Genomic DNA, 25,294 nt, shown 5'->3' with positions numbered 1-25,294 from the left:
TCGTCACCTTGAGAAATAAGATGTTAAGTGTCATTTGCCCAGTAATTTCACTAGCTACGGCGCCCTTCAGACCTAACCACAATAATGCTTACACATTACTGCTTCACGACAGAAATAGGCGCCGTTGTGGCACCCATATATATAACCCATTTAAATAACAATTGTAAACAATACAATAAGGATCTGAACAGAAATTTTCAAATTATTTAATTAAGTTGCTTATTCAAACGCTACAAGCATATTGTTATTGACTTAGGACATTGTCAATAAATGTCACAGTTAATTATTTTGGACTTTATTAAATAAAGTTGGTCCGTTAATTAAATTTCTAAAAGAAATGCTCACCTATGAGACGATATTGTTACTAGAATTGATTCGCAGTTCCTTATCAAAAATTAATTTTATTTTTATTTTTTTTATTTAGCATAAATAGTATTTGAAGGACTTCCCTTTTAAGTTCGCAGAACCCGTGTTAGGGAAAGTCGTCTTATGCAATTAGTAAAACATAAACACCAGCACACCACACATGGCAATAGTTTGCTCCCTCGGAATTTATATGTTCAACTTTTAAACTGTCCAGATTAAGAAAACCTTTGCTCGTACCACCTTTACATAGTTCGTCTATTTCTAAGTGTAGGATTTTAAAATAGTTTGATATATATCGCCCCAATGATCGTTATAAGCAAAGAGGAGGTAAATACTTCCCATTCAGAGACGGGATTGCCAAAGTAAAAATTTAAATTTAGTTTAGTATGAAACGTGCAGTCATTTGACATAATTTTGAAATAGTACCAGTAATTACAATATGACTGGTGATGAAGTATAATGCGGCTAAGTTTGAAAGCGAACAGTTGCTTAAAACGTAGTGAATTTCGGGTATTACGTTTTTTACAAGATTATAGCAGTCATCTGTCAATATCAATGACTGCACGTTTCATAAAATTGAATCATTTTTTTCCTATTGAGTTTGGCTAGCCTGTTTGAGTTTTGGTAATGACTGGGACAATGCTATTGATTCCTACGAGGGTATAGCCAGTTGGCACGAGGCGAAGTTGACCGCTTTAAATACCTGCATTCCAGAAGATAGTCGCCACGACGAGGAAAGTTAAAAATATTTTTTTAATAAAAAATAGTATCTAGTGTTTACACCTCTTTGAACTCAAACGTCATCAATATTGAGTCAATGACAGTATATTCAAGTAGGACAAAGAATAATGGAGACATTGTACTATATGTATGTATAATGTATACGTCTATAGAATGTGCACCGTTGTAGGTATGTGCTCGTGTAGTCTGCAACAGTAATTATCTGAACAGCTCGTGTACAGAACAGAATGTACATATAAACAATTGTTCACTTGTTCTCATATAGGTTGCTCTGTATATAGCGCTCTGTGTAGCGGAAACATGGCGGAGGCTAGTGATGGGGTATATTGTCGATGTTTCTTATGATTATCACGTCGCTTACAGCAAATTATTACGGCAAGTGATAATCACCAAACATCGGAATGTATTCAGGTAAAGTAAACCTGGAACCTTTGTACGTTTTGTGTGTGTAATAGTTCTAACAGTTTTTTTTGTGTATAATAATGGTGGATTTTTGTTATAAGAAATCTCAGTTAAAAAACCCTTACAGGTTCTGATAGCAATAATAGTCTTAAGCGAAGAATTTTCTCTGAAAATCAATGTTCAGCTTGGTTTCAAATAAAGTATAGTTACTATTTTAAGTAAATCAAAAGGCTGTATCTTCTTTATCCTTACCTTACCGATATATTATTTAAATAATTTTATCGCTATCTGTAGCACATCCCTAGCGCGGGGGCGTGTACGCTTGCGCGCTTATATATTGAACGATTCCATCACTAGCGTGTAGCGGCGCGGTACTTATATAACATTACTTATAGTATATTAGTTGTACTTATATCATATTGTATTGATATTTGAACGGGTTTAATATCGCGTTTCCATTTTGAATCAATAAGAAATACGCTTGTTATATTTATATGGATTTGAACGCGGACGCGGAGATGTTACACCCACACAGACGTATCTCCACTTTTGTGATCTTATTCTAGCATTTTGTGCTAGAAATGAATTTATGAATCCGTTGAATTATCTTTTACGATTGGCTAAACGTGTTGTATTAACTAAACATTAAAACTTTTAATAAATGTACAATATCAGCATATTTAATGAAAACCTATTAGAATATGTTTACTAAAATCGTCATTTTTTTTTGCTAGCAAAATCTCTTATTCATATTTATATCTATTTCAAATAGTGATATTCTTATCTACAACTCCAGAATAAATAATTGCTTATTATTAACTTTAGTAAGCTCATTGTAATTAATACATGATTGTTATTGTATGTAAACGAATTCATTTTAAAAATTGAGTTCCAGCTTATGGTTAGAGAATCTCTCTAAATAAATTAAAATTTTTTGTAAAGCATATTAATGCTATAAGTGTCATTACATAAAAATCGTCACCTTTTTGCTCTTAATAGTGATTTTCATTATTATAATACAAGAAATAAGGGATTGCTTGTAACTAATTCTAGTAGGGTTCATAAGATACATAATAGCTTTAAGGGTAAATGTATACACTTCTAAAATAAAGTCCCACCCACTGTTCAGGCATTATCTATAAATAAATTTAAATGTTTTATAAAAAAATGGCTTTGTCGTAAGTCCTATTACTCCACTGCTGAATATCTAAATGATCGGACAGCCTGGGACTAGATTGTGATTATTTTATAGCGATAGAAATGACTGTACAATATTGTATATTTTTATTGAAAAGAGCGCAAAAAAATAATGCTGGGAGAGTTTCTTGCGCCGCTTCTTCTCTCTCAGAGCGCCATTTGTTTCCGAAGCGGTAGTAGTAGCTAGTAGTTATTAGAAATGACATCAAAAAGAATTCTAAAGGAATCAATTTTGAGAAAATAAATGCCTTTTATGCCTTTTACTCATTTAGATGTTACCTAAATAATCAGGCATGCAGGGAACATATTATGATTCTCTTACATTTTATAATAATAGAATTAGTTTTAAGGGAGCGCATAAAACAGTACTTTAAGAGTTTCTTGCGCTGTTTCTCAGAAGAAGCAACTTCGCCCTATTTTTCCGAAGCGGTGGAAGTGTGCACTCAGCATGCAAAGTGCCGTTCTTTGTCAAACAATGGACTGACCGCGTGTTCACGTTGTCTCCAATTAAAATGATTTGAGGTTAATTAAAAACCTATTGATGAATGCCATATCAATCGTATGCTCTCTGCTATTATGTTAACAGCAGAAGACTCAATAAGTGACTTTCCACACTGTCAATTAATTAGGAGAGCCCATAAGCCACCTACTACGCAAGGATGGGGATATGTATAAGCACTTCCTCAACTGTATTTTATTTTTATTCATGACACTAAGGGACGAGCAGGACATTCAGCTGATGATAATTGATACGCCCTGCCCATAACAATGCAATGCCGCTCAGGGTTCTTGAAAAATCTTTCCTTGAGACCGTCTCCGTGTTAAGTCTAATTTGCCCAGTAATTTCACTAGCTACAGTGCCCTTCTGACTGAAACACAATAAAGTTTACACGTAACTGCTTCACGGCAGAACTAGGCGCCGCTGCGGTACCCTTAATTTAGCCGGCATTCTGTGCAAAGGTAAAATATATTATTACATATATATACATAAATTCTAACATAGTTTATGAGACGATCCTTCTCTGCATTACAACTATGAGATCTGTACACACACGCGTTGATGTAGACCTAATTAACTATGCGCAGCAGTATAATACATAGGTCATAGCTTCAAATGTGCTTACTTCAAGTTTTTGAAAGCCTCAAATAAAGAACTGATAACGCATCCGCTATAACGGACCACGGTTCTTATACCTTGTGATTTTTCTCTCCAAAAATTAGTAATAAATAAGAGGGTATACGACTTACAAGCCCTGGAGTGATTCAAGAGGTCCCTCTGGAAGACTGGAACAACTGTTTTATAGAATGTTTTCAAAGAATGCAAAAGCGTGTAAAGAATGAAGGAATGTACTTTGAAAAGATTAAAAAATTTCATATATAATTTGTGGCATTATTATTGAAATACCAGAAATTTACTGGACGACAGAAGTATTACAATATTACAGAATATTGGCGATAAATACATCAGCCTCAGTTATTAATATAGAACTATTGTCAAAACTTAGTAAAACTGTCAAATTAATTATTAGACCAGTGTCGATAATTTTTTAAAACCAAAAAATCAATGAAATTTTGTGAAATGTTACCTCTTGTATTCTTTTGATTCAAATATCGAAAAACGACCCTTACTTTCAATCAAAAATTCTCTCGTCAAAATATCAGCTTTTTCAAAAAAGTTGGTAGGCTTTTTGTTCGTTGAAATTTCTACTTTTTGATGGTGTGAATAAAAATACATTACTATGGTAAACCTTTGTAAAATTAAGCTCTTCAAAAGACATTTCATAGAGAATTCATACCCGTTATTTCGTAGCAGCAAAAATATGGAAATCAATTAATCAAATCTATTTATAAATGTAAAAAAGATAATGATTCAGTGTTATACTATCGTTTCCTTGCATTTTTGTTATATTCTATTACTTTTCCAACAGGATTCATCCTACTATTATTATTTTTTCACTTTTTATCATTTTCAAAGGCTTCAGCACTGGTCTATATTGTTTGTTGTGTTTTTCATGCACATTTACTTGAAGTTAGTTCTTTTTGTTGTGAGTTATATTTACTTTAAAGAAATATATCATATGTCTTAAACTGGTCACATTGTATCAAGTAATCCAAGTTACTAGAACCCTAGTGGAATTACTTCTACTACAGCAATTTCTTTGTTTATATTTAATTCTATGCTTACTCGAGATAATATGAATCTTAATAATCTATAGTTTGACCACAATGGACTTCAGTTACTTGTAGCCGTCTATTCAGGTTTAGAATTAATGTGGTAAATACAACACCATTTTTTTATTATAGTGAAAGTTCTAATGCTATGACTTACCCTCTAAATCCTTCAGTAGGGTTTCTGATAAAGTTGTACTCAGGTCTCATTAGTCGACTGGAGATAAATTAAATGATCCTATTCTAAATTATTTTGAAGGAATCAATGTAAAAACAACCGAACAAGTGCAAGATGGACTCGCCGAATCCTCGACCTCTATTTGTTCCTTCGGTTCCGTACATATTAGTAGGTACCTACCTATACTTATATTGGAGGGAAAAGGCTTATTTTCATTCTTAGTTATAAATCGAAAACTATACATCATAAAAATAATTAAAGATCTATTTAAGCTTGTGCCAGTGAAGCCCAGTGATACTCCACATGACACGGTTAACTAAATTTAAAATTTGGACCGTCCTCTGCTCTTTCCTTGCATAAATGCCCTGTTATTTATTGATTAAATAATAAATGTATAGTTTTCAGACTTTTCCCTATACTTGTAGTATAAGACTCTATGTATTGCCAAACGTCATAGTTCTAGGTGAACGGTAAATATAGCCTATGAATTTTGATTCCCTTTAGTGTCGGAATATACATTTTGTGCGGCATAAGCGATCATATCTTTTTTTTAAGTAAACTTAGGGGTTTGTTTTTTTTTCTCAGTTTCAAGAACCTATAGACTTGAGTATTTGGTTTTAATTTCAACTCGATACTTCCACGCGTTCCCGAGGTAAAGGGTCTTAACCGATATGGACGAACAAACGGATTGATGGACAAAAAAGTTCAAAAAATTAAGTTAATATCTAACTTAAATTTCTCCATTCCAATATGTTTACCAATTAATTTATTTTATTTAATAATAATTAATTTACATTGCATAGTTTCTAGAATTAAGATTAAAGGTAATTAATAATTTCTTTTTTTAAATGTTGAATGTACCTAATTAGAACAACCAACATAGAATTAGTATGTCAGTGCAAATCAATTGGTAACGTTGAGTTATTGTTGGTTCATCTAATAAAAAATAAAAAATAAATGCAAAACAAAATCCTATAAGGGTTACAATTTTCCTTTTGAGGTATTGAACACTAAAAATGACAATTAAAGCATGAAAAATGGATAAGCTATCGTTTCGCTGGAAATGGCTAGCAATGACATTTTAGTGATAATGACGAAACATGCAGCGAGAACTTAACCAGATAGAAAAGTTGAGCTGTTGATATTGCAAAAGTGTGGACTTAAAGCGTAAGGTGAACTAGGCAACGATCTCCTTTGTGTCTCGTTTGGAGACTACAATATGAGCTGTATGTTCACCAGAATACGACGGGTCGGGAGAGATGTTTCGTCTTCATAGTTACTGCTTTTCTGGGGCATAAGGTCTATATTTTAAGGACGTTATTTACCAATGCTAAACCTCTATTCCGAGAAATCGCAAAATAGCGCATAATTGAAACCATTTCTTAACAGTTTATGTAAAGGTTTTTTTTTACAAAAAATAATTATATGTCTACAGAATATGAGAGAAAATTTAATTTTTTCTTAACATTTCTATATTTTATAGACATTGCGATTAAATACCCCTCTAACTCTTACAGTCGGAGCCATGCTAATCATTCAATCTAGATAAAAATTGTATGAGTAATTATTAACTGTTTACCAATACTTTTTAACATAGTTTTGTTATTTTTGTTATGAAAATCGTACTAGGTTAGATTAAATTAAACATGCTTCTAATTCTGAAATAAAACGATGGCGATCTTGTGCGAGAGTGGTAACCTAACTCCGCTCGATTCCTCAAGGCCGTTGGCTCGGTCCCCAGCCTTAATAAAGCGACACTAGGTTGCTGCTACACACCTGGTGGCTGATGCGTCAGTGTGACTTGAATCCAGGAGATTAAGCGGTGGGGAGCCACTACCCCACAGATTGTTTAGGCGTACTGTACGATGCGTGCAGAACAAACGTACGCCGTCTTCTATGTTGTCAATTACAGTATAATGCTTCTTTAGGTTAGCAATTCGTTTACCCTACAACTGTATTAAAAAGTAATGTTGTGCAAGCCACAAGGTATACCAACTATAGTGTTTGGCGATTCGTGAGGGCAGTGTTAGCGCCGCGTGTTTGATAGTCGTGAACCAGCCGCGGCCATTGGTGCGGCGTGCGTGGTCTTGTGGACGAGAGCTAGCGGGCGAGCAAACAACGTGTCAATAATTGATAAAATCTGCAACGTCAAGGTAATAGGGCTAGAAAGAAAATTTAAATCGTGTTCAAACATTATCTTTGCTACCCGGCTTACTATATAATAAACTTAGAGCATGAAACTTTTTGTTATAAATATTACTAAAAGATAGTTAAGTTACTTCTGTTTTATCTGTTGCTTCGGTCACGAGGATTACTTTTCACTCCATATCGAATCAAATTTAATTTAAAAAATTCAGAGTAATTTAATGTTTCCCTCACCTACGCTTTAATCAAATAAAATAAATAATAATATAGAAACTATTAATGTCTGAAGTCATAAAAATAAAGATATCATTAACGAAGTTATTTCGGTTATAAATTAATAGTTATTCGCAACATGAATGTAGGCCGATTAAACATTTTTATTAAATCTATTAGAAAAATGATTTAAACAAAAAGTTTTACTCAAAGTTTGAGTAAAACTTTTTGTTATATATAAAAATATAATATTATAGTTGTATTTTCATCAACTTATAATTGTGTTGTTTTATTTACGGCCACATCTAGCGTGATAATATGTTGCCTACAATATGTGGTTCCGACATCTTGTTAATATTCCATGCAACATTTTAATTAAACCAATTCAGCAGTTTTTGGGTTTCGGCCGGCTATACATACAAATAATTAAAAAGAAAACTATATTAACTTTTTTGGCTATGGAATTGTTTGTGGAACACACAGCATGTAGTCATTTTAAATGATGTTCAATTTTTTTTTTTTTTTTATTAATATATTTCAGTCTTTTGTGTCCAGTGATTTTACGTGATATTTACTTTGTTATAATTTTATTATATATATGTATAGATAGTAAAACAATTTGTAAATTAATGAAATATCTGATGGAAAAATTCAGTTGTAAATACACGCGTTATTATGAGTTAAAATTTGTTATTTACAAAGTCTTTGCATTTTTATTAGTAGATTGGTAGTAGTATCTAGTATATTAGAAATGACATCAAAAAAATTCTTAATCAATTTTGAGAAAAAAAATGCCTTTTATATAAAGTAAAACAGTAAAGTGTAAGCCCGCTATGCCTATGGCTTGCACCACGCTTTGTTAACGTACAGAACAAATAGACAGATCACGCTTGGAGTCGCAATGCTGCCGCGCCTCCCCCGTACCATATAAGCTCAGACATTAACGTGTCACATATTATTTTGTTCACATTCACTCAATACAACAGCAACTAAATTAAATATAGTAATAGTTTTTTTTTATTATAATTACATTAAAATATATAATAACTCATGATCATCAATTATCGTCCGAGTGAGTTGTTATATAGACCTCAAGATTATAATTAATTGTAATAGAATTGTATTTTTTTATGATACTTCTCATTTTATTTTGAAGTAGTAACTTTACAAATATTGATTACCTGCTGCTCTGAATAATAATGTCAGTAGGTACTTGCATTATAACATTATTTTGTACTGAAAACAAAAATACATCAATATTATATATAAATAGGATAGTACACACTGTACGTATGTGCTGTGTCTATTTCAAAGAGCTTGAAGAATATTTTATCGGTCTTACGGTATCAAAGGTATGGCTTTAAAAAAAAATTACACATATTGGTACCTATAGTTTGAAAAAACAGTGCATTTCAGACAATAGATCTTTTGAAAAGGAGAATTTTTTATTTTGTATACCTCTTCTACTTTCGTATAATCGCTCAGCTTTATAATATAAGCTATATATTTACCTATGAAATTATTAAATTATCACATGCACCACGAAAGGCAATGAATGAATGTAGCAATGAACAGCAGACAAACTTCATTAAAGTATACGTTGATATATGTAACTTTTAACACGAGTAGCTTTTCTAAAAAGCATAATATGAATTCGGCTTTTAAGTATTCTGGAAACTTCTTATAAATTTAAATCAATTTAAGATTAACTGAAATTCAAATGTCAACATTGTGTAAGGACTTCAACTGTGTACTGTGAGTTTACATTTCGAAAAAAGATTATTTTTATAGCTAGGTATCTGTCTCCGGGGCGCGTCTATGATTTTGGTGTAAAAATTTGGGTTTTTTCTTCCAAAGTTACATATTTCTGGTATATGTACACACGCATAGGTGATGTTAGAATATTGAGGTTCTGGAAATGAGTCTAGTACCTTTCTCTTTGTTAAACATTTGCAAGTACACGAATACATTTTTCTGTAAAATAAAAATGCCGCAGTGTCTGAAGACGAAGGTTTTCAACCAGTGTGTGTTGCCAGTGATGACTTACGATACGCAGACGTGATCGTTAACTATGGGCCTGATGAGAAAGCTCATGGTCGCTCAGAGGGCAATAGAGAGCGCTATGCTCGGAGTTTCCCTGCGAGATCGAATCAGAAAAGAGGAGATCCGTAGGTATTAGTGAAATTACTGAGCAAATGAGACTTAACATCTTATGTCTCAAGGTGACGAGCGCAATTGTAGCACCGCTTAGAATTTTTGGTTATTAGTTTTATTAGTTAGCGGCACTGCATTATAGTCCAAATGATTGCGAAACTGAAGTGGCAGTGGGTAGGGCACATAGTTCGACGGACAGGCCGGCGGGGCGGAAAAGTTGGTAGGCCCCTTACAAGATAGCGAAACGGCATACGATCTGGTCAAGATCACTGGAATACGTTGGATGAGGGCAGCGCAGGACCGATCGTCGTGGAGATCTTTGGGAGAGGCCTTTGTCCAGCAGTGGACGTCTTCCGGCTGATGATGAAAAAGTTGGCGAGTATGTACACTGTTACCTCACAGTATGAAGCCATAGTTTAGCCACGCTTGTGCGTAGGTGTGGTAGGCTGTAACTGCCTTTTGTTTCTGTTGTTCTTGAATACTATTAACGTGCTCATATTATTATATACTTCGTGATATCGTAACGTTTGTGAATTTCTTGCTATATCTCTATCTATTTTCTAATAATCATTTATGAAAGTCTTACAATGACAACAACAGACAAAGTGTGGAGTTAATTAAAGGACCTGCTTCATTATTTTTTACCCCAAAACTTCTCAATAAACCTGTAATACAAAATAAAGTTGTGAAGTCACCCCAACGCCTGGACGAACCGGGTCCGAGTCCCCCGGGACCCTGGATCGCCGATAGTCCCGGCTTATCCCGGAATCAATAAGGCGGAGATGACGTGCGATTCACAATAATCTGGCATCGTTTGTCTCTGTCGGGATTGCAGGGTTTACAAATGATATTGGCAACAGGTCGTTGGCAACACTTGTTTTCATAGTTATTTCTGGTTTCACTTTGCCTTACGTGTAAATAATATGTAACAGGCATACTATAGACACGAAACAATATATAATTTCTCAAAGGTGGTTTTTGTAGGAATGCCATTATAAATTCTATAATTCTTTATTAAATTCCATGAATGAATCACCAATTTCTGGTTTTAACCGACATCCAAAAATTCGTCTGTATATTTCCTCCCTCAAAATATCCGACTGGGTGAACCGATTTTGATAATTCTTTATTAATTATTTTTTTATTTAAAAGCTGATCCTTTCCGTGTGGTCCCATTGTAATTTGCTATCCGGATATTTAAGTCATCTACCATAACATAGTTATAGTCAAGTAATTGTCGTAGTCGAATATGATGACCAATGAGACTCATTAACGACTTACAGTAACGGTGCGATCTGTGGCAGAATTTCTAACTGTCTGTAATCAAAGCACTTACGTTCATTGCTGCATTGAAAAATTTAGTATATCTACACATATTTAGACAAATTGTTACCAAGTGTGCTTCAAAAACACTATTCCAAAACAATAGATATAATATGCACTAAAAAGTATAAAAAATTTCGGCGGAAGGACACCGACTCCAATAATTACAATAATCGTAACTAGAATTAGATTAATTAATTAGATAAAAACGCATTAAAATACGCATTATTTTTATACTTTTTAGTGCATATTATATCTATTGTTTTGGAATAGTGTTTTTGAAGTTGGTTGTTTTTTTTGTTAAAAATTTTGTTAATTTAGAATTTGCTTCACACGCCATATTTTTGAAAAGGCCTGAGACATTTAAGAGAGCATCTTTCTCATGAAATCATCCTATCTTCGATAATTATTATTGTCAGTTTTACTTACCCTAGAAATAACAATTATTTTAAACCGACTTCGAAATTAGGAGGTTCTTAATTCGAATGGTATTTTTTTTATGTATCTACATCGATTACGCTGAGATTTATGATCCGATTTTCGTGATTCTTCTTTAGTTTGATGCGGAATGTTTGCCATTTGGTCCCATTAAAGATAGACAGAGCGTAGCCTAGTAGTTTTCATTTTATGAATATTTTTGTTTATGTGGATGATGTTATTATAGTTTGTGTACTGCCTCTTTAAGAGTTTTCATTTAGATTTAGATTGTAGTTTTCATTAGAACGTAGTTTCTTGTGTTCATATCATACTATCACATAGCTAATATATTTTTTATTGTAAATAAAAACAGTAATAATTTATAAATCTTTAGATTTAGATCTAATTGACTGGCTATATAGCTCTATCTATAGTCCTATATAGATCGAAAAACTCTATTTTTCAGCACAAAACAAGTATCTATACAGCAGCATATCGAATAATAATATATAATACAGACGTTATGATATGAAAGCAACTCAAATACACTTATCTTGCTCATATCATACCTTATAATATGTTGAAATTTTAGTAGTTGGTAACGCTGGTGTCCCGCAAGGCTGCGTGCTATGCCCAACACTGTTTCTTCTGCATGTATGCATGATATGCTGCAAATCAGCAGTATTCATTGCTATGCAGACGATAGCGACAGGAAAGCGTCGGCGATATTGTTCATATAGTACCCATATTAAGGCGACACTAAATGCCAGCGACCTTGAGGGATATGAGTTCACGGCTGCCCACCCACTATCTATGTAACAAAGTCAATGTTTTCAAAATCCTTGCGTGGAAAACGTAATATTTTTACAGGCGCAAACAGTTTATATGCTTACAAACCTCATTATTGATTACTAATCTGAATAAATGTACCTACACAAAAAAAGTACAATCTGTAAGAATAACTTTTCTGAGAGTAGTACTAAACAAATGCGTCATGCCGAGAAAAAACTTGTTCAACTGCAACGAAAAGTAGTAGTTCAAACTAGCTATGGAGTGTTAACTATAACCAGCAGCAAACATTAGCAACCTACAAATAAGACTTAAGAGTATGTGTTATATGCTAAAGTAGTGTTCATAGCTCCTAATACTATATTTTCACCAATAAACTTGTTTTCTGTGTTTTCTGCTTATCCTTCGCCTTAATAGACTATCTGAATTTACCGAAATTTGCAAACTACCTGAAAACCTTCAACGACTCTAAAGGCTTTAAATTAAAAAAATACGGGTTGCACTCCGGGAGAAGTAAAAACTTGAACATTAACGTTGTACATTTTTGAATATTTTGGAATGGTTAGGGAATAATTTCGCACGAATTGCTTTATTTATCAGAACACAGGTACTAGCATTTATGTGATGAAATATATTCATTTATTGCGCTATCGTACACAAAAAATGACGATTCAGAACTATTATTATCTATATTTATTTCTATATTTTACATCAAAAAGTTTATCTCTCAGAAAAATCAAATTTCAGAACACCAACGAACAACAACAAGGAGTTAGCACAGCTAAATTAATTTTAAGATGTGCATTGTGCATGAACCTCTAAACTGCATATGAAGTCCTAGTATATGTTGCTAGGATGACACATGATTTCAACCGCTATGAAAGACATTACTATGATTTGTACGTCATAGACAACAACGACCCATAATATTTTAATAACAACTGAAATCACCATGGCAACCATTGTTTATTGAAACTGGTTCCAAACAAAAATCAAATAGTATGCATATTTCTGTCTCATTCTTTGCCGGCTTCATCCTACACATTTTTATATTTGTGTCTCTTACCTGTCGTTTTTTCCGTTGCATCCGGTTTGAAATCATAACGATTCTAAAGAAGTTTCACTTCAAAACTTCAAAAGAACTTTCCCGGTGGATCTCTCGCTCGCGCCACGGCAGCCGAGTGCGTCTATACTTCTTTACATTTTTACAAATGCAATGCGCTATAAAATTTTCCGCATTGTAAACATAGAAAGCGTCTCGTTGTATGTTTTATTATAAGTACCTGCGATATAGGAAGTTATTAAAATTCAATAATTAATTGAATAATTTAAGTAATTAAATCACATTGTTTCTAAGTAATGAAAATATAACATATTAGTTAGTGACAAAATAATAAGTACATTCGAAAGTCGTAACTAATATTTCAAATGTGAATCTGAGTTTGCTTGTAGGGCTGTCACGTCTACTCAACCGATCACCATAAGATTTTATACATAATATATAAATAAATATAATAATACCAGATACATAAATATTATATTTCCGAGTGATAAAATATTGGTCTATATCTTGATACACCAAATAAAGAGAGGCGTGAAATTCGTATTCGAACTAAACTTGAGGTCGTTCTTTAAAATTTAAATAAAATTAATTATAAACAATATATATGAAATAAAAATACAAATGTAAAATACGATTTAGAACCGGTAACAGTTTAATAGTTGTAATACCAGTGGGAGGCTCCTTTGTACAGAAAGCCGGTTAGATTATGGGTACCACAACGGCGCCTATTGCTGCCGTGAAGCAGTGATGAATAAACATTACTGTGTTTCGGTCTGAAGGGCGCCGTAGCTAGTGAAATTACTGGGCAAATGAGACTTATAATCTTATGTCTCAAGGTGACGAGCGCAATTGTAGCGCCGCTTAGAATTATTGGGCTTTTTATGAATCCTGAGCGGCACTGCATTGGAATGGGTAGGGCGTATCAATTACCATCAGCTGAACGTCCTGCTCGTCTCGTGTCTTATTTTCATAAAAAGTAATAATCAGGACATTTTGTAATATAGCCCAATTAAAGTTCTTGCTATAAGTCATTATTCCTCATCGCATTTTCTGCGTATATAATTCTTGTTTTACGTTATTTCGCGGATGACACAGGCGAGACGCTGTAAACTAGGGATTTTATGTAACCCCAGAAATAATAAATACAAGTAAAAAAAAACCGAAAAACTCGCATTTCATACAATTTTATTAGTTTGGTTTATTTATGTGTGTTACTTTTTTTTAAATTTGCATTGTTGAATTAAAAAATTCTATTTTGTGTTCGGAAAATTCCTAATATTAGATAAATCGGTTAAAGGTAATGGTTGAACTTTAAAATTAACATTAATTCCTGTCTTAAGGACGAGATGTAAATTATATAAATTTACTAAAATTTTATTTTGCATATGAAAAAATGGAATAACCTTGTCAAATTGATGTACTCGTATTGCCATCGGTCCTCGATAAAGCTACGAAGTTTGAACGACATCTGGCTGTTTAAAGTGGGTCAAAATTGCGACCAAATTGTTGGTTACAAACAAACATACATGCAGGTGAAACTAATAAAAGGCGTGTAAAAATCAACCAGCGCTAATTTCACCCTCGCCCTATCCAGAAACAGAATATATTATATTAGGTGCATGAGTTTGTCTGTCATACTTTAACACCATAACTAAACCATGAAATTGTACACATACCCTGGGTAAGTATCGATCTCGAAGATACGCGAATAAACGGATAGACCATGTTACTGAAATTACATTAGTAATCTGTTCTTGAAATATAAAAGGACACACAGATTAAAAATTAAGAAAATTGAATAATCGTTCAACATAAATAGTAGTAGGTGTTTCGGCTTTGTAATCACAAAGATTCAACCACAGATACTGGTTACGGCGACTTTAATAATTTGACAAATCTTGCTAAAAACACGATCAATATGACAGAACGGCAGAAATATTTTGGTAAGTGAACTATATTTATCCTTATAACAGGAACTAAATTTTTAAATATTAATCGCAACTACGACTAGTTAGGCTTCCAGTGCCTACCGCGCTGGAAAACCAATGCACGCCCCTGCAAACACTGGACCAATGGCCGTATGATACCAAGTCGAAATAGCTAGTTAAATTAGTTAGAAGTATAAATCTTACATCCATAATTTCAATGACTGTCTTACGAATTTTCGATCAGGCCACGTGTCCTGACGCGAGTTTAACATTTTATACGCATCCCAAGAAAAGTGCTCAATGATGCTAAAGAAGTTTTCACAATAAAAAAATTTACGAGTAGAATGAACTATGTTATTTAGTTGCCGAAGCAAGGCTGCAAGAGGTCGACACTTTCACCCACACCCGCTGACATAACTCAAACCGTTCCTCGCGGTTAGTTTACAATAAACCCGGGCTTAGCTCCATTTCACCCCTATTTGTTATTACGATCGTTGACTTGGCCAATTCTCTGTTATCGCTGACGAGTTTACCGTATTTCTTAAAGTAACATTGTTAATTGTTTCCAATTTTGTATTCATAACAGATATCACTTGTATTAAGCTGTTGCCAGTTAGTTGTACGTAGGTAAACATACATATAGAGGGCTAATTTTAAATTTAAATATATTTGAATATTCAGCAATTGAGATTTTCATGGCACACATAATTTTTCTCTCTACTGACATAAGACAAGATGGACAGATGTCAAATATCTTCCATCTCACCAATGACGACAGCGTTATACTTCAACAGTAATCCAAATATAACCACAGTATCTGTGTTATTAATAAACTGGAAGTAAAGTTATTCAAAATTGAAAAAATATTTTGCCTTTATCTCACCTTTCTCACTACATCACTGGTAACAGTGGGAGGTTTCTTTGCACAGGGAACCGGCTAGATTATGGGTACCTCAACGGCGCCTATTTCTGCCGTGAAGCAGTAATGTGTAAACATTACTGCGTTTCGGTCTGAAGGGCGCCGTAGCTAGTGAAATTACTGTGACGATTTACGGTGACGAGGGCAATTGTAGTGCCGCTCAGAATTTTTGGGTTTTTTAAGACTCCTGAGTGGCACTGCATTGTAATGCGTAAGGACGTATCAATTACCATCAGCTGAAGTCCTGCTCGTCTCGTCCCTTATTTTCATAAAAAAAATACATGACAAGGAGAAGTAATTTTAAACTTGGAGTAACTTTACATTGCTCTTATTCATAAGACAGTTCTATCTTTTTTATTACAATATAGGATGAGACGAGCAGGTCGTTCAGTTGATGGCAATTGATACGCCCTGCGCATTACAATGTTGTACCCCTCAGGATTATTGAAAAACCCAAAAATTCTGAGCGGCACTATACACTACTAAAATAAAATACCTTTAAATGGATTAAAACGAGTGTAACTGTATTTTTATATAAGGTAAAAAATTTAAAAAGCTAAGTATTCGCAACAGCACAGCACGAAACGTAAGGTTAAATAAAGTAATTATAGGACAAAAAAATATGTGTTTTTATTAATATAATTTTTTAAATACCAGTACTTAAAGGGCGACAAAGATAATATGATTGTAATATATTCTTTTTTCGAAATAATTTGTTACAATGACGGTTGTTATTTATTCATGTCGTAGTTATATAGTCAAAGCCATGATATTACAATTTCACTAGTGATATTATAATTTAACGGTAGATTGTCAATCAACTTCATTTCTTACAATTTTACGGCCTGGTTTTAGATATTATAATGTCACTATAGTTATATTATTATAATTAATCTAGGTATATTACAAATGACGTTAGCAGTGTGAGACATCGAGCGTTTTGCTTGGTAGTTTATTTTTTTTATAATTGTAAACATTGGAGCGTATATGCAATTTTTAATCTGAAATTATTGAAATAGTAATGGACAAGGGCCGATTCTGTTCTTGCACTTGCCGGCCGCTGCCGCGGTTGCTACGCTCGGCTCGTGCGTTTTGGTCAACAATCTAAATTTGTTTTTTGACCTTCTAGTGAACAAAGGACGATTCAGTTAGATAACAGTTAGTTGATTACACTAATGCATAACTAAAAAATAATAACTTTACAATAAAGAGAAGAAACAGACTAATCAGTGACGGCCTGTTAAACTAACGAACAGTAAAATTGACAAAATATCATTGTCTTACAATATCACTATAGTGTACCCGTGACGTTACAATGTCCCAAAAACTAAGCCGTTAAGTTGTAGGAAATGTAAATAAGTCGATTGACGATCTACCGTTTAATTATAATATCACTAGTGATATCACGTCTTTAACAATATACCTGCGACATATATATAACGTTATGTAGTTCCATGATTTATTTTCACATGTTGAAGAGTTTGTTAAATTGATGGTAGAATTATAGTATGAAGGTTTATTATATTAAGATGAGTCTGTTCGACACAATAACAGGATTCTTCAAAATGAATCGTTAGCAACAGTGGTACGTTCCAGGTGTGGTTCCAAAACCGGCGCGCCAAGTGGAAGAAACGCAAGAAGAGCACCAATGTGTTCCGGTCACCCGGGGCACTGCTCCCATCGCACGGTCTGCCGCCCTTCGGTGGCGACATGTGCGGGCCCGCGGTGTTCGGAGACCGGCCTTGGTCCATGCCTGCTGGTAAATATACACATCGTATTAATTTCACCTGGGGCACTGTTCCTCTCGCAAGGCCTGCTGTCCTTCGGGGGCATCGTGAGCGGGCCCGCGGTGGTCGAGGACCATATATTCCGGCGATCTTGACCAGATCGTCAGTCCATCTTGTGGGGGGCGTACCAGCACTGCGTCTTCCGGTACGTGGTCGCCATTCGAGCACTTTACTGCCCAACCGGCCATGCAACAATGTGCACTGCCCACTGTAACTTCAGTTTCGCAATCAGTTGGGCTATGTCGGTTGAGATCTTGCCTTTTTCATGTTGATTTTGAGACCTACTCCTTGGGAAGCTGTATTGAGGCCATCGAGCATCGAGTTCTGGTCGATGCCTGCTGGTAAATATAAACATCATATTGATGTCACCCGGGGCGCTGTTCCCCTCGCAAGGCCTGCCACTTCTGGAACATCATGAGCGGGCACACTGTGGTCGAGGACCGATTCTGGTCCATACCTACTGGTAAACATTGGAACAGTATAATACAGTTTTGTAGTATGTCTGAAGTGAGAAAATCACCTGATGATAAGTGATCACCGGCGCCCATTTTCTTATTCCTATTCAAATATTTGCACCTAACTGGATTCCAACCAGGGACTCTACTTATGCTAACCTCGTCGTACCATACACTCATGCATTGAATGAATAAAATTGCAGTCGACATCGACTAGAGTTGGCGGTTGAGGAAACATGGAGCAAGAATGTCTATTTCAGAGTATGGTTGTACGCAAATGAAAGATCTTCAAAAACCCCACTTATAATAGAAGCCGAATTATTATTAAGCGTTTTTTACTAACTTTTTTTTTTTGGAATAGGAGGACAAACGAGCGTACCGATAAGTGATCACCGCCGCCCACATTCTCTTGCAACACCAGAGGAGTCACAAGAGCGTTGCCGGCCGTGACAAGGAAGGTGTACGCGCTTTTTTTGAAGGTACCCATGCCGTATCGTCCCGGAAACACCGCACAAGGAAGCTCACTCCACAGCTTAGTAGTACGAGGAATAAAGCTCCTTGAAAACCGCACTGTGGAGGACCGCCACACATCCAGATGGTGGGGATGATTACCTAACTTGTGGCGTGTCGTGCGAAGGTGGAATTCGGCGGCAGGAATCAGGTTAAACAGCTCTTCGGAACTCTCCCCGTGATAAATGCGGTAGAAGACACACAATGAAGCTGGAAGGATTCGGATAGCTTGGAGCTGCATTATGATTAGGTATTAGAAGGATTGGAAGGTAGTGCCTTAATTAACTTTTTTAAATTCTACACGAAACATTTTTGAGAAAAAAATGTCTGGTATGCCGTTATCATATTTGCAGTTTTTGTATTTTATGCCATTATTCGCAGGTCTCGGTCAGCTGTCACAGAGCGGGGTGTCTATGGGCGGGTTCGGCTCCGGCGGACTGCCCCAACTCGCGGCAGACCTCAACCCATCACTGCCTATCAACTCCGTCGCTTCGCAGCCATACCAGACGCACTACCCCCTCAATTCCTTGGGTAAGTCTTGGTAACCTCATTTCAAATTTTATTTGTCAAGTAAGTTGTATGGACGAAAAAATATTTGACATTGAAATCGTGAATGGTCAAAGAGAGGAACACAGGCAACGATCAACAATCATAGAGCCACAGAGTACGTACTACCGAGATGGAGCAGGAAAAAGTTCATTCTTAAGATGTCGTTATAAGCATAAATACGAATTATTATAATCGCAAAAATCATATTTATTTATTTAAAGCTATTCTGTACTACAATATTCATACTTGTTCGCAAAAACTCTGAATTAAGAATCATTTTAGTGATTTTTTTTATTATTTAGCTCAAAACAATAGAACCCAGAGCAGTGAAGCCAACTGTGACAGTTATGAAGTTAGATAAACTAAACAGTTCAATTGATATTAATTAGTTTTCAGCTAATTCCCATTGAAAGTTTATATTATTTAATGTGATATTTAATCAGAAGAAATCTAGTATTTTTTGATGAATGTGGCATTTGTGTACAGTTTCGCCAAATTTTGGCGATCTCCTATGGGAAAATTTATTGAATTAGGCGTTACTTTGCGGAAATCCATAATTATACAAATGATTTAAGTTTTCTTTAGTGTTAATTCCGCCTATATTTGTGGCACGAGACTCAAAGTAGTCTCGTGCCAGATTTTGGCGAGACAATACATCCTGAGGATGCCTCGTGTAGTGGCGAAACACGTGTCGAATTATTTTAAAGACAAATATTGGCGGAATTAGCACTAAAGAAAACTTAAATCATTTGTATGATCTCCTTTGGTTTAGTATGAAACGTCCCGTGATTTGACATAAGTTTGCATTGTAGTAATTACAGTGTGGCGATTGGTGACGAAGTATAATCCGGCTAAGTTTGAAACGAAGTAGATTTTGGCTATCTCCGTTTTTTACAAGAGTACTGCCGTCATCTGTCAATCTATCAATGACTGCACGTTTCATACAATCGAGTCAATCGCTTTTTTGTTAGAGAGATTCACTAGCCTGGACTAAATAAAGTATGTACTTATAAAGGCATATATTTTCTCAAAATTGATTCCTTTAGAATTCTTTTTGATGTCATTTCTCATAACTACTAGATACTACTACCGCTTCGGAAACAAATGGCGCTCTGAGAGAGAAAAAGCGGCGCAAAAAACTCTCCCAGCATTCTTTTTTTGCGCTCTTTTCAATAAAAATATACAATATTTTACAGTCATTTCTATCGCTATATAATAATCACAATCTGGTCCCAGGCTGTCCGATCATTTAGATATTCAGCAGTGGAGTCATAGGATTTACGATAGAGCCATTTTTTTATAAAACATTTAAATTTATTTATAGATAATGCCAATGAACAGTGGCTGGGACTTTATTTTAGAAGTGTATACATTTACCCTTAAAGCTATTATGTATCTTATGAAGCCTACTAGAATTAGCTACAAGCAATCCCTTATTTCTAGTGTTATAATAATGAAAATCACTATTCAGAGCAAAAAGGTGACGATTTTTGTGAACGTATATTAAATTTTCATAAATGTACTGACAATGAACAGTCATAATATTTATTTCTTTAAATTTTTCTTTGAGAGACTGTCTATAACCAAGCTCATATATAGCACGAACACGAATGACTGATCGTGGCAGATAAAAGCGACAGATAAAAGTTGAGGAGGAGAAAGATATTATTATTTAATATTATTATTACTCATGTCAATACTTAACAACTCATTTATACCCATACTACTATCAATTCTTCCCCAGGTGACACTATGATGTCATATTGCAACAACATTGGGCAATCGGGAGGAGTAGAAGGTTCGCCCACGGGAACACCCCCACAGCAGCACTGCGCCAGCGCATCTCCTGCTGCCTCAGGTAACCAGCTCTCACCACATAGATACTCTTCTTTGAATTAAAAACTCATTACAAATGAGCATATTCTTTTTCATCAGCATGTCAGCTATAATAACACGTGGTCCGTGCGTCGTTCTTGGATCACACAACTACACAGGCTTACCTTACAGTGGAGTTTATTTTGTTTTCTATTATTTATTATATTGCCCGCTGACCAATCTAATTGACTAGCTGACCTGACGTTGTTCTGTACAAAATAAATAAAATACTTACTGTTTTTATGAATTTGTAAATAATATTTCATAACATCAAGAATTATTTCGTTAGGTATGCTCCCTGTTGTTATATAACGAAATTGTTTCACAGCAGAACTATCAATAAGTTCTCTCATAGAAAATATTATGTCCATACGTAATAAATATTGGAAATAAAAATAATTATGGGTCCCAAATTAATATAAAACCTATCCTATGTCTCAAGTTGGACTAAACTGTACTCCATGAAGTAATCCCCATTTAAATCCGTTCATTAGTTAAAGAGTTCACTGGAAATAAACATCAGGACTTTGTATTTATATATATTAGGATGATTATAGTATTATTCACAAATATAACATAACAAAAAATAAATAAAAAAAGTAAAAAATTTAATATTTAAAATTAGTTGCTCAGTCGAAATTACCTTGTCTTTTATCATATGTTGGCGTGAAAGAGATTGATTACCACGCTAACCGCCGTTTCAATTTATTTTGAAAGTTTGTACTTTGAAAATTTGAAAAAAAGTCATATAACGTTAGTTATAGAATATATTGTTTATAGATAAAATGTTCACAAACATATGTAGGTAGGGGCACACCCCTAAGGGTAACCCTAGATCACAATCTACATACATACACATGATATACACGGCCCCTGAGCAATCTTGGGAAGACAAAACTATTGAGTACCACGCTGTCCGAGTTAAGGCTGGGTACCGAGCTAATGGCCTTGATGAATCGAGCGGAGCTAGGTCACCTCTCCCGTACAAAATCGCCATAGTCTTAACTCGGAATTAGTAGTACTTTAACTAACTACAAACATTATACAATTTTCCTTACAAAGCTAACAAAACTATGTCACGTTAAATAGTATTGTGGTGTACAATTCCAAAATTTTTGTACAATTTTTATCTAGATTGAATGATTAGCATGGCTGCAACTGTAAAAGTTAGGGGTCATTTTGGTACTATTCTTTCGCACTGTCTATAAAAAATAGAAATGTAATGGAAACATAAATTTTCTTCTGTAGATATGTATTTATTTTAAATGGTTTCGACTATGCGCTATTTTGGCTATTTCTTGGGATAGCAGCATTAAATTATCTGCGCCGCGACATCCCCGTAGTCAATCTTTTTGTACGTAGTTATCAACCATAGCGCTCCGCCCAGACGTAGGTATAAATTTGAAGCAGACCGCTGAGTTACGCTACTGTTCCATTATTTGTACTGTGTGTATAGTGAGTTGTGCATGTGGCAGGTAACGGTGGCGAACAGGAGGACGACATGTGGCGTGGACACAGCATCGCCGCGCTACGTCGCCGGGCCTCCGAACTGTCCGCTGCCATCCCCCCCTACCTGCAGCTCAACTACGACGCACACAGCCCTGTCTACTAGACCAATAACCAACCATCACCAAAACATACAACTACCCTCAACATGCCTCTACCATCTCCCAGTCCTCACCAGTGGAAGGCTCCTTTGCACAGGATGCCGGCTATACCACAACGGCGCCAATTTCTGTCTGGAAGCAGTAATATGTAAGCATTATTGTGTTTCGGTCTGAAGGGCGCCCTAGCTACTGAAATTACTAGGCAAATGAGACTCATGCTATGTCTCAAAGTGCAATTATGGTGCCGCTCAGTATTTTTGGATTTTTCAAGAATCCTGAGCGGGACTGCATTGTAACGGGCAGGACGTATCAGTTACCATCAGCTGAACGTCCTGCTCGTCTCGTCCCTTACTGTCATAATAAAATGCCTCACAATGTAAACCAATTCTTCATGTTTTAAATTTTTTTGCTTAGTTACTAACATCCAGAATATCTCTCATGGAATCAAAAGAATGATTTCAGGTGAGGTCCATTTGAGGGCCAAGCACATGGGTAGATTGTATAACGAAATTGACCGACAATTTTCAAGATTTTTTTAATTCGCTTGTTGGAACAAAAATAAGGCATAATCAATTAAAAATAGAGTCTGTTATATTCTGATTTTATTTTATGATGACTTACGGTACGCAGAAGTGGTCGCTAACTATTGGTCGATGAGGAAGCCCATGGTCGCTCAGAGGGCAATGGAGAGGGCTATTCTCGGAGTTTCTCTGCGAGATTGAATCAGAAATGAGGAGATCCGTAGGAGAACCAAAGTCACCGGCATAGCCCAAATGGTTGCAAAACTGGAGTGGCAGTGGGCAGGGCACTTAGTTCGACAGAGAGGTGGCCGGTGAGACAGAATAGTCTTCGAATGGCAACCATGAATCGGAAAACGCAGTGTTGGTAGGCCCCCCACAAGATGGACCAACGATCTGCTCAAGATCGCCGGAATACTTAGGATGAGGGCAGGGCAGGACTCTTTGGGGGAGGCCTTTATCCAGCAGTGGACGTCTGTCTTCCGGCTGATGATATTTTGTGATACTTATCGTGACATTAAACTTGGTAAAATGACTAGTTGAGGTGTAAGTGCAAACCGTTTGATAATTATTGCTACAATAACAACAGGTTTTCTACAACAGATGGCGTTGTGACTAAAGTATCGCTATTATGAGATTGTGGACATTTAAATAATAAATTAATATAAAATATGAGCTCTAATGATACATGTATACGCATTCGTACAATAATATAGTTATAATTTAATGTAAGTGTCGTCGTTATTATCGATAAGTAGTTACGGGTGACTGGCCCGCCATTTTGTGAAATCTTTTGTATATTATAGTGAATAAAGCTATTAAACCTATAAATCCATATTATTCAAGGTATTTATTGTAATATAGACTATAATTTCTCATTATAATTATTAAATCTTATATACATTGTGGACTTATGGCAGATCTAAACCTATTTGTGCTATATTAAGTGACCGTATTCACTTTTGTTACAATATAAAATAGTTATTCGTAAACTTTTTTACATTATAGTGAACTATACGGTTGCTTGATGAATTAGGATAATTTACTATAATATACAAAGATATTACAGCTAGTTGTTAAAATACATTCCAAAATTTCATATAATGTAGCGCATTTATAGAAATATTATAGAAATTGAGTCAGTGTAATTACTCCACTATTAAATACAAAATGTCGTGGCGATTGTATACGAATGTAGGTTTAATTTATAATTATTATAAATGTTTTTATGTTGTCAGTGAAAACGAAATATAATGATAAACTATTTCAAATTGGTTTTATTGATCTATTATAATAAGCTTACTCTACGGGTTTTTTACACCAAAGCAGCGATGGGCAGATGACATCGTGCAGGCGGTGAGGAGGAATTGTATCGATCAGGGAAAAACGGAAAAAATTGGGGGAGGCCTATACCCAAAATGGGGTCCATAACTAAAATTATATAAGAATAAATAATTAAATTGGTCACTTTTAATAAAACTAACACAAGATTTTAAGAACTTTAAATTACTAAAATTTGATTGTATAATATGGGTTATGGAAGAAATGGCTTTTTATTATTTATATTATTTTTTTATAATAAGCGTAATAACCCATAACGCATACAGGGTTTTTAAAAAATCCTGTACTTATATCTTAAGGCGTATATCTTATATCTTTAAATTAGCAATTCTTGTATATATATATATATAATCTGAATCTCGAAAACGGCTCCAACGATTTTCATAAAATTTAGTATACACGGGATTTCGGGGGCGATAAATCGATCTAGCTAGGTTTCACTTTAAAAAAATGTAGTTTTATCCGTGCTTTAATGAGAAACAGCTACCATAACATTAGAATACAAAGGTAAATTTCGCCACTATATACAAGACTGTAATAGCTCAGATGAGATGGGACATTGGGTGATCCGGAAAGCAGAAGACCCCGGTCCGAATCCAGATGTTCTATTAGTTTTTCTTTAGTTCAAGTTTTGTACATTCTTACAAA

General features: G+C 34.9%; 1 protein-coding gene across 1 annotated transcript in view; it reads left to right on the top strand.

Annotated features, from left to right (window-relative positions):
- Nucleotides 1-24,570, top strand: part of LOC126970116 (homeobox protein orthopedia-like) — a 57,315-nt gene extending 32,745 nt beyond the window's left edge. Inside the window, exons 5-8 of the mRNA XM_050815880.1 lie at nucleotides 17,601-17,763; nucleotides 19,138-19,287; nucleotides 21,050-21,163; nucleotides 22,656-24,570. Of these exons, the coding sequence (XP_050671837.1) occupies nucleotides 17,601-17,763; nucleotides 19,138-19,287; nucleotides 21,050-21,163; nucleotides 22,656-22,792 (564 nt within the window). The 3' untranslated portion in view covers nucleotides 22,793-24,570. The remainder of the gene's footprint in view (nucleotides 1-17,600; nucleotides 17,764-19,137; nucleotides 19,288-21,049; nucleotides 21,164-22,655) is intronic.
- Nucleotides 24,571-25,294: the final 724 nt, after the last annotated feature.

The sequence above is a fragment of the Leptidea sinapis genome, chromosome 1, assembly GCF_905404315.1.
Source record: "Leptidea sinapis chromosome 1, ilLepSina1.1, whole genome shotgun sequence".
Classification (NCBI taxonomy): domain Eukaryota; kingdom Metazoa; phylum Arthropoda; class Insecta; order Lepidoptera; family Pieridae; genus Leptidea; species Leptidea sinapis.
Note: the sequence above shows the minus strand (reverse complement) of the source record. Positions and strands in the feature narration are given on the sequence as shown.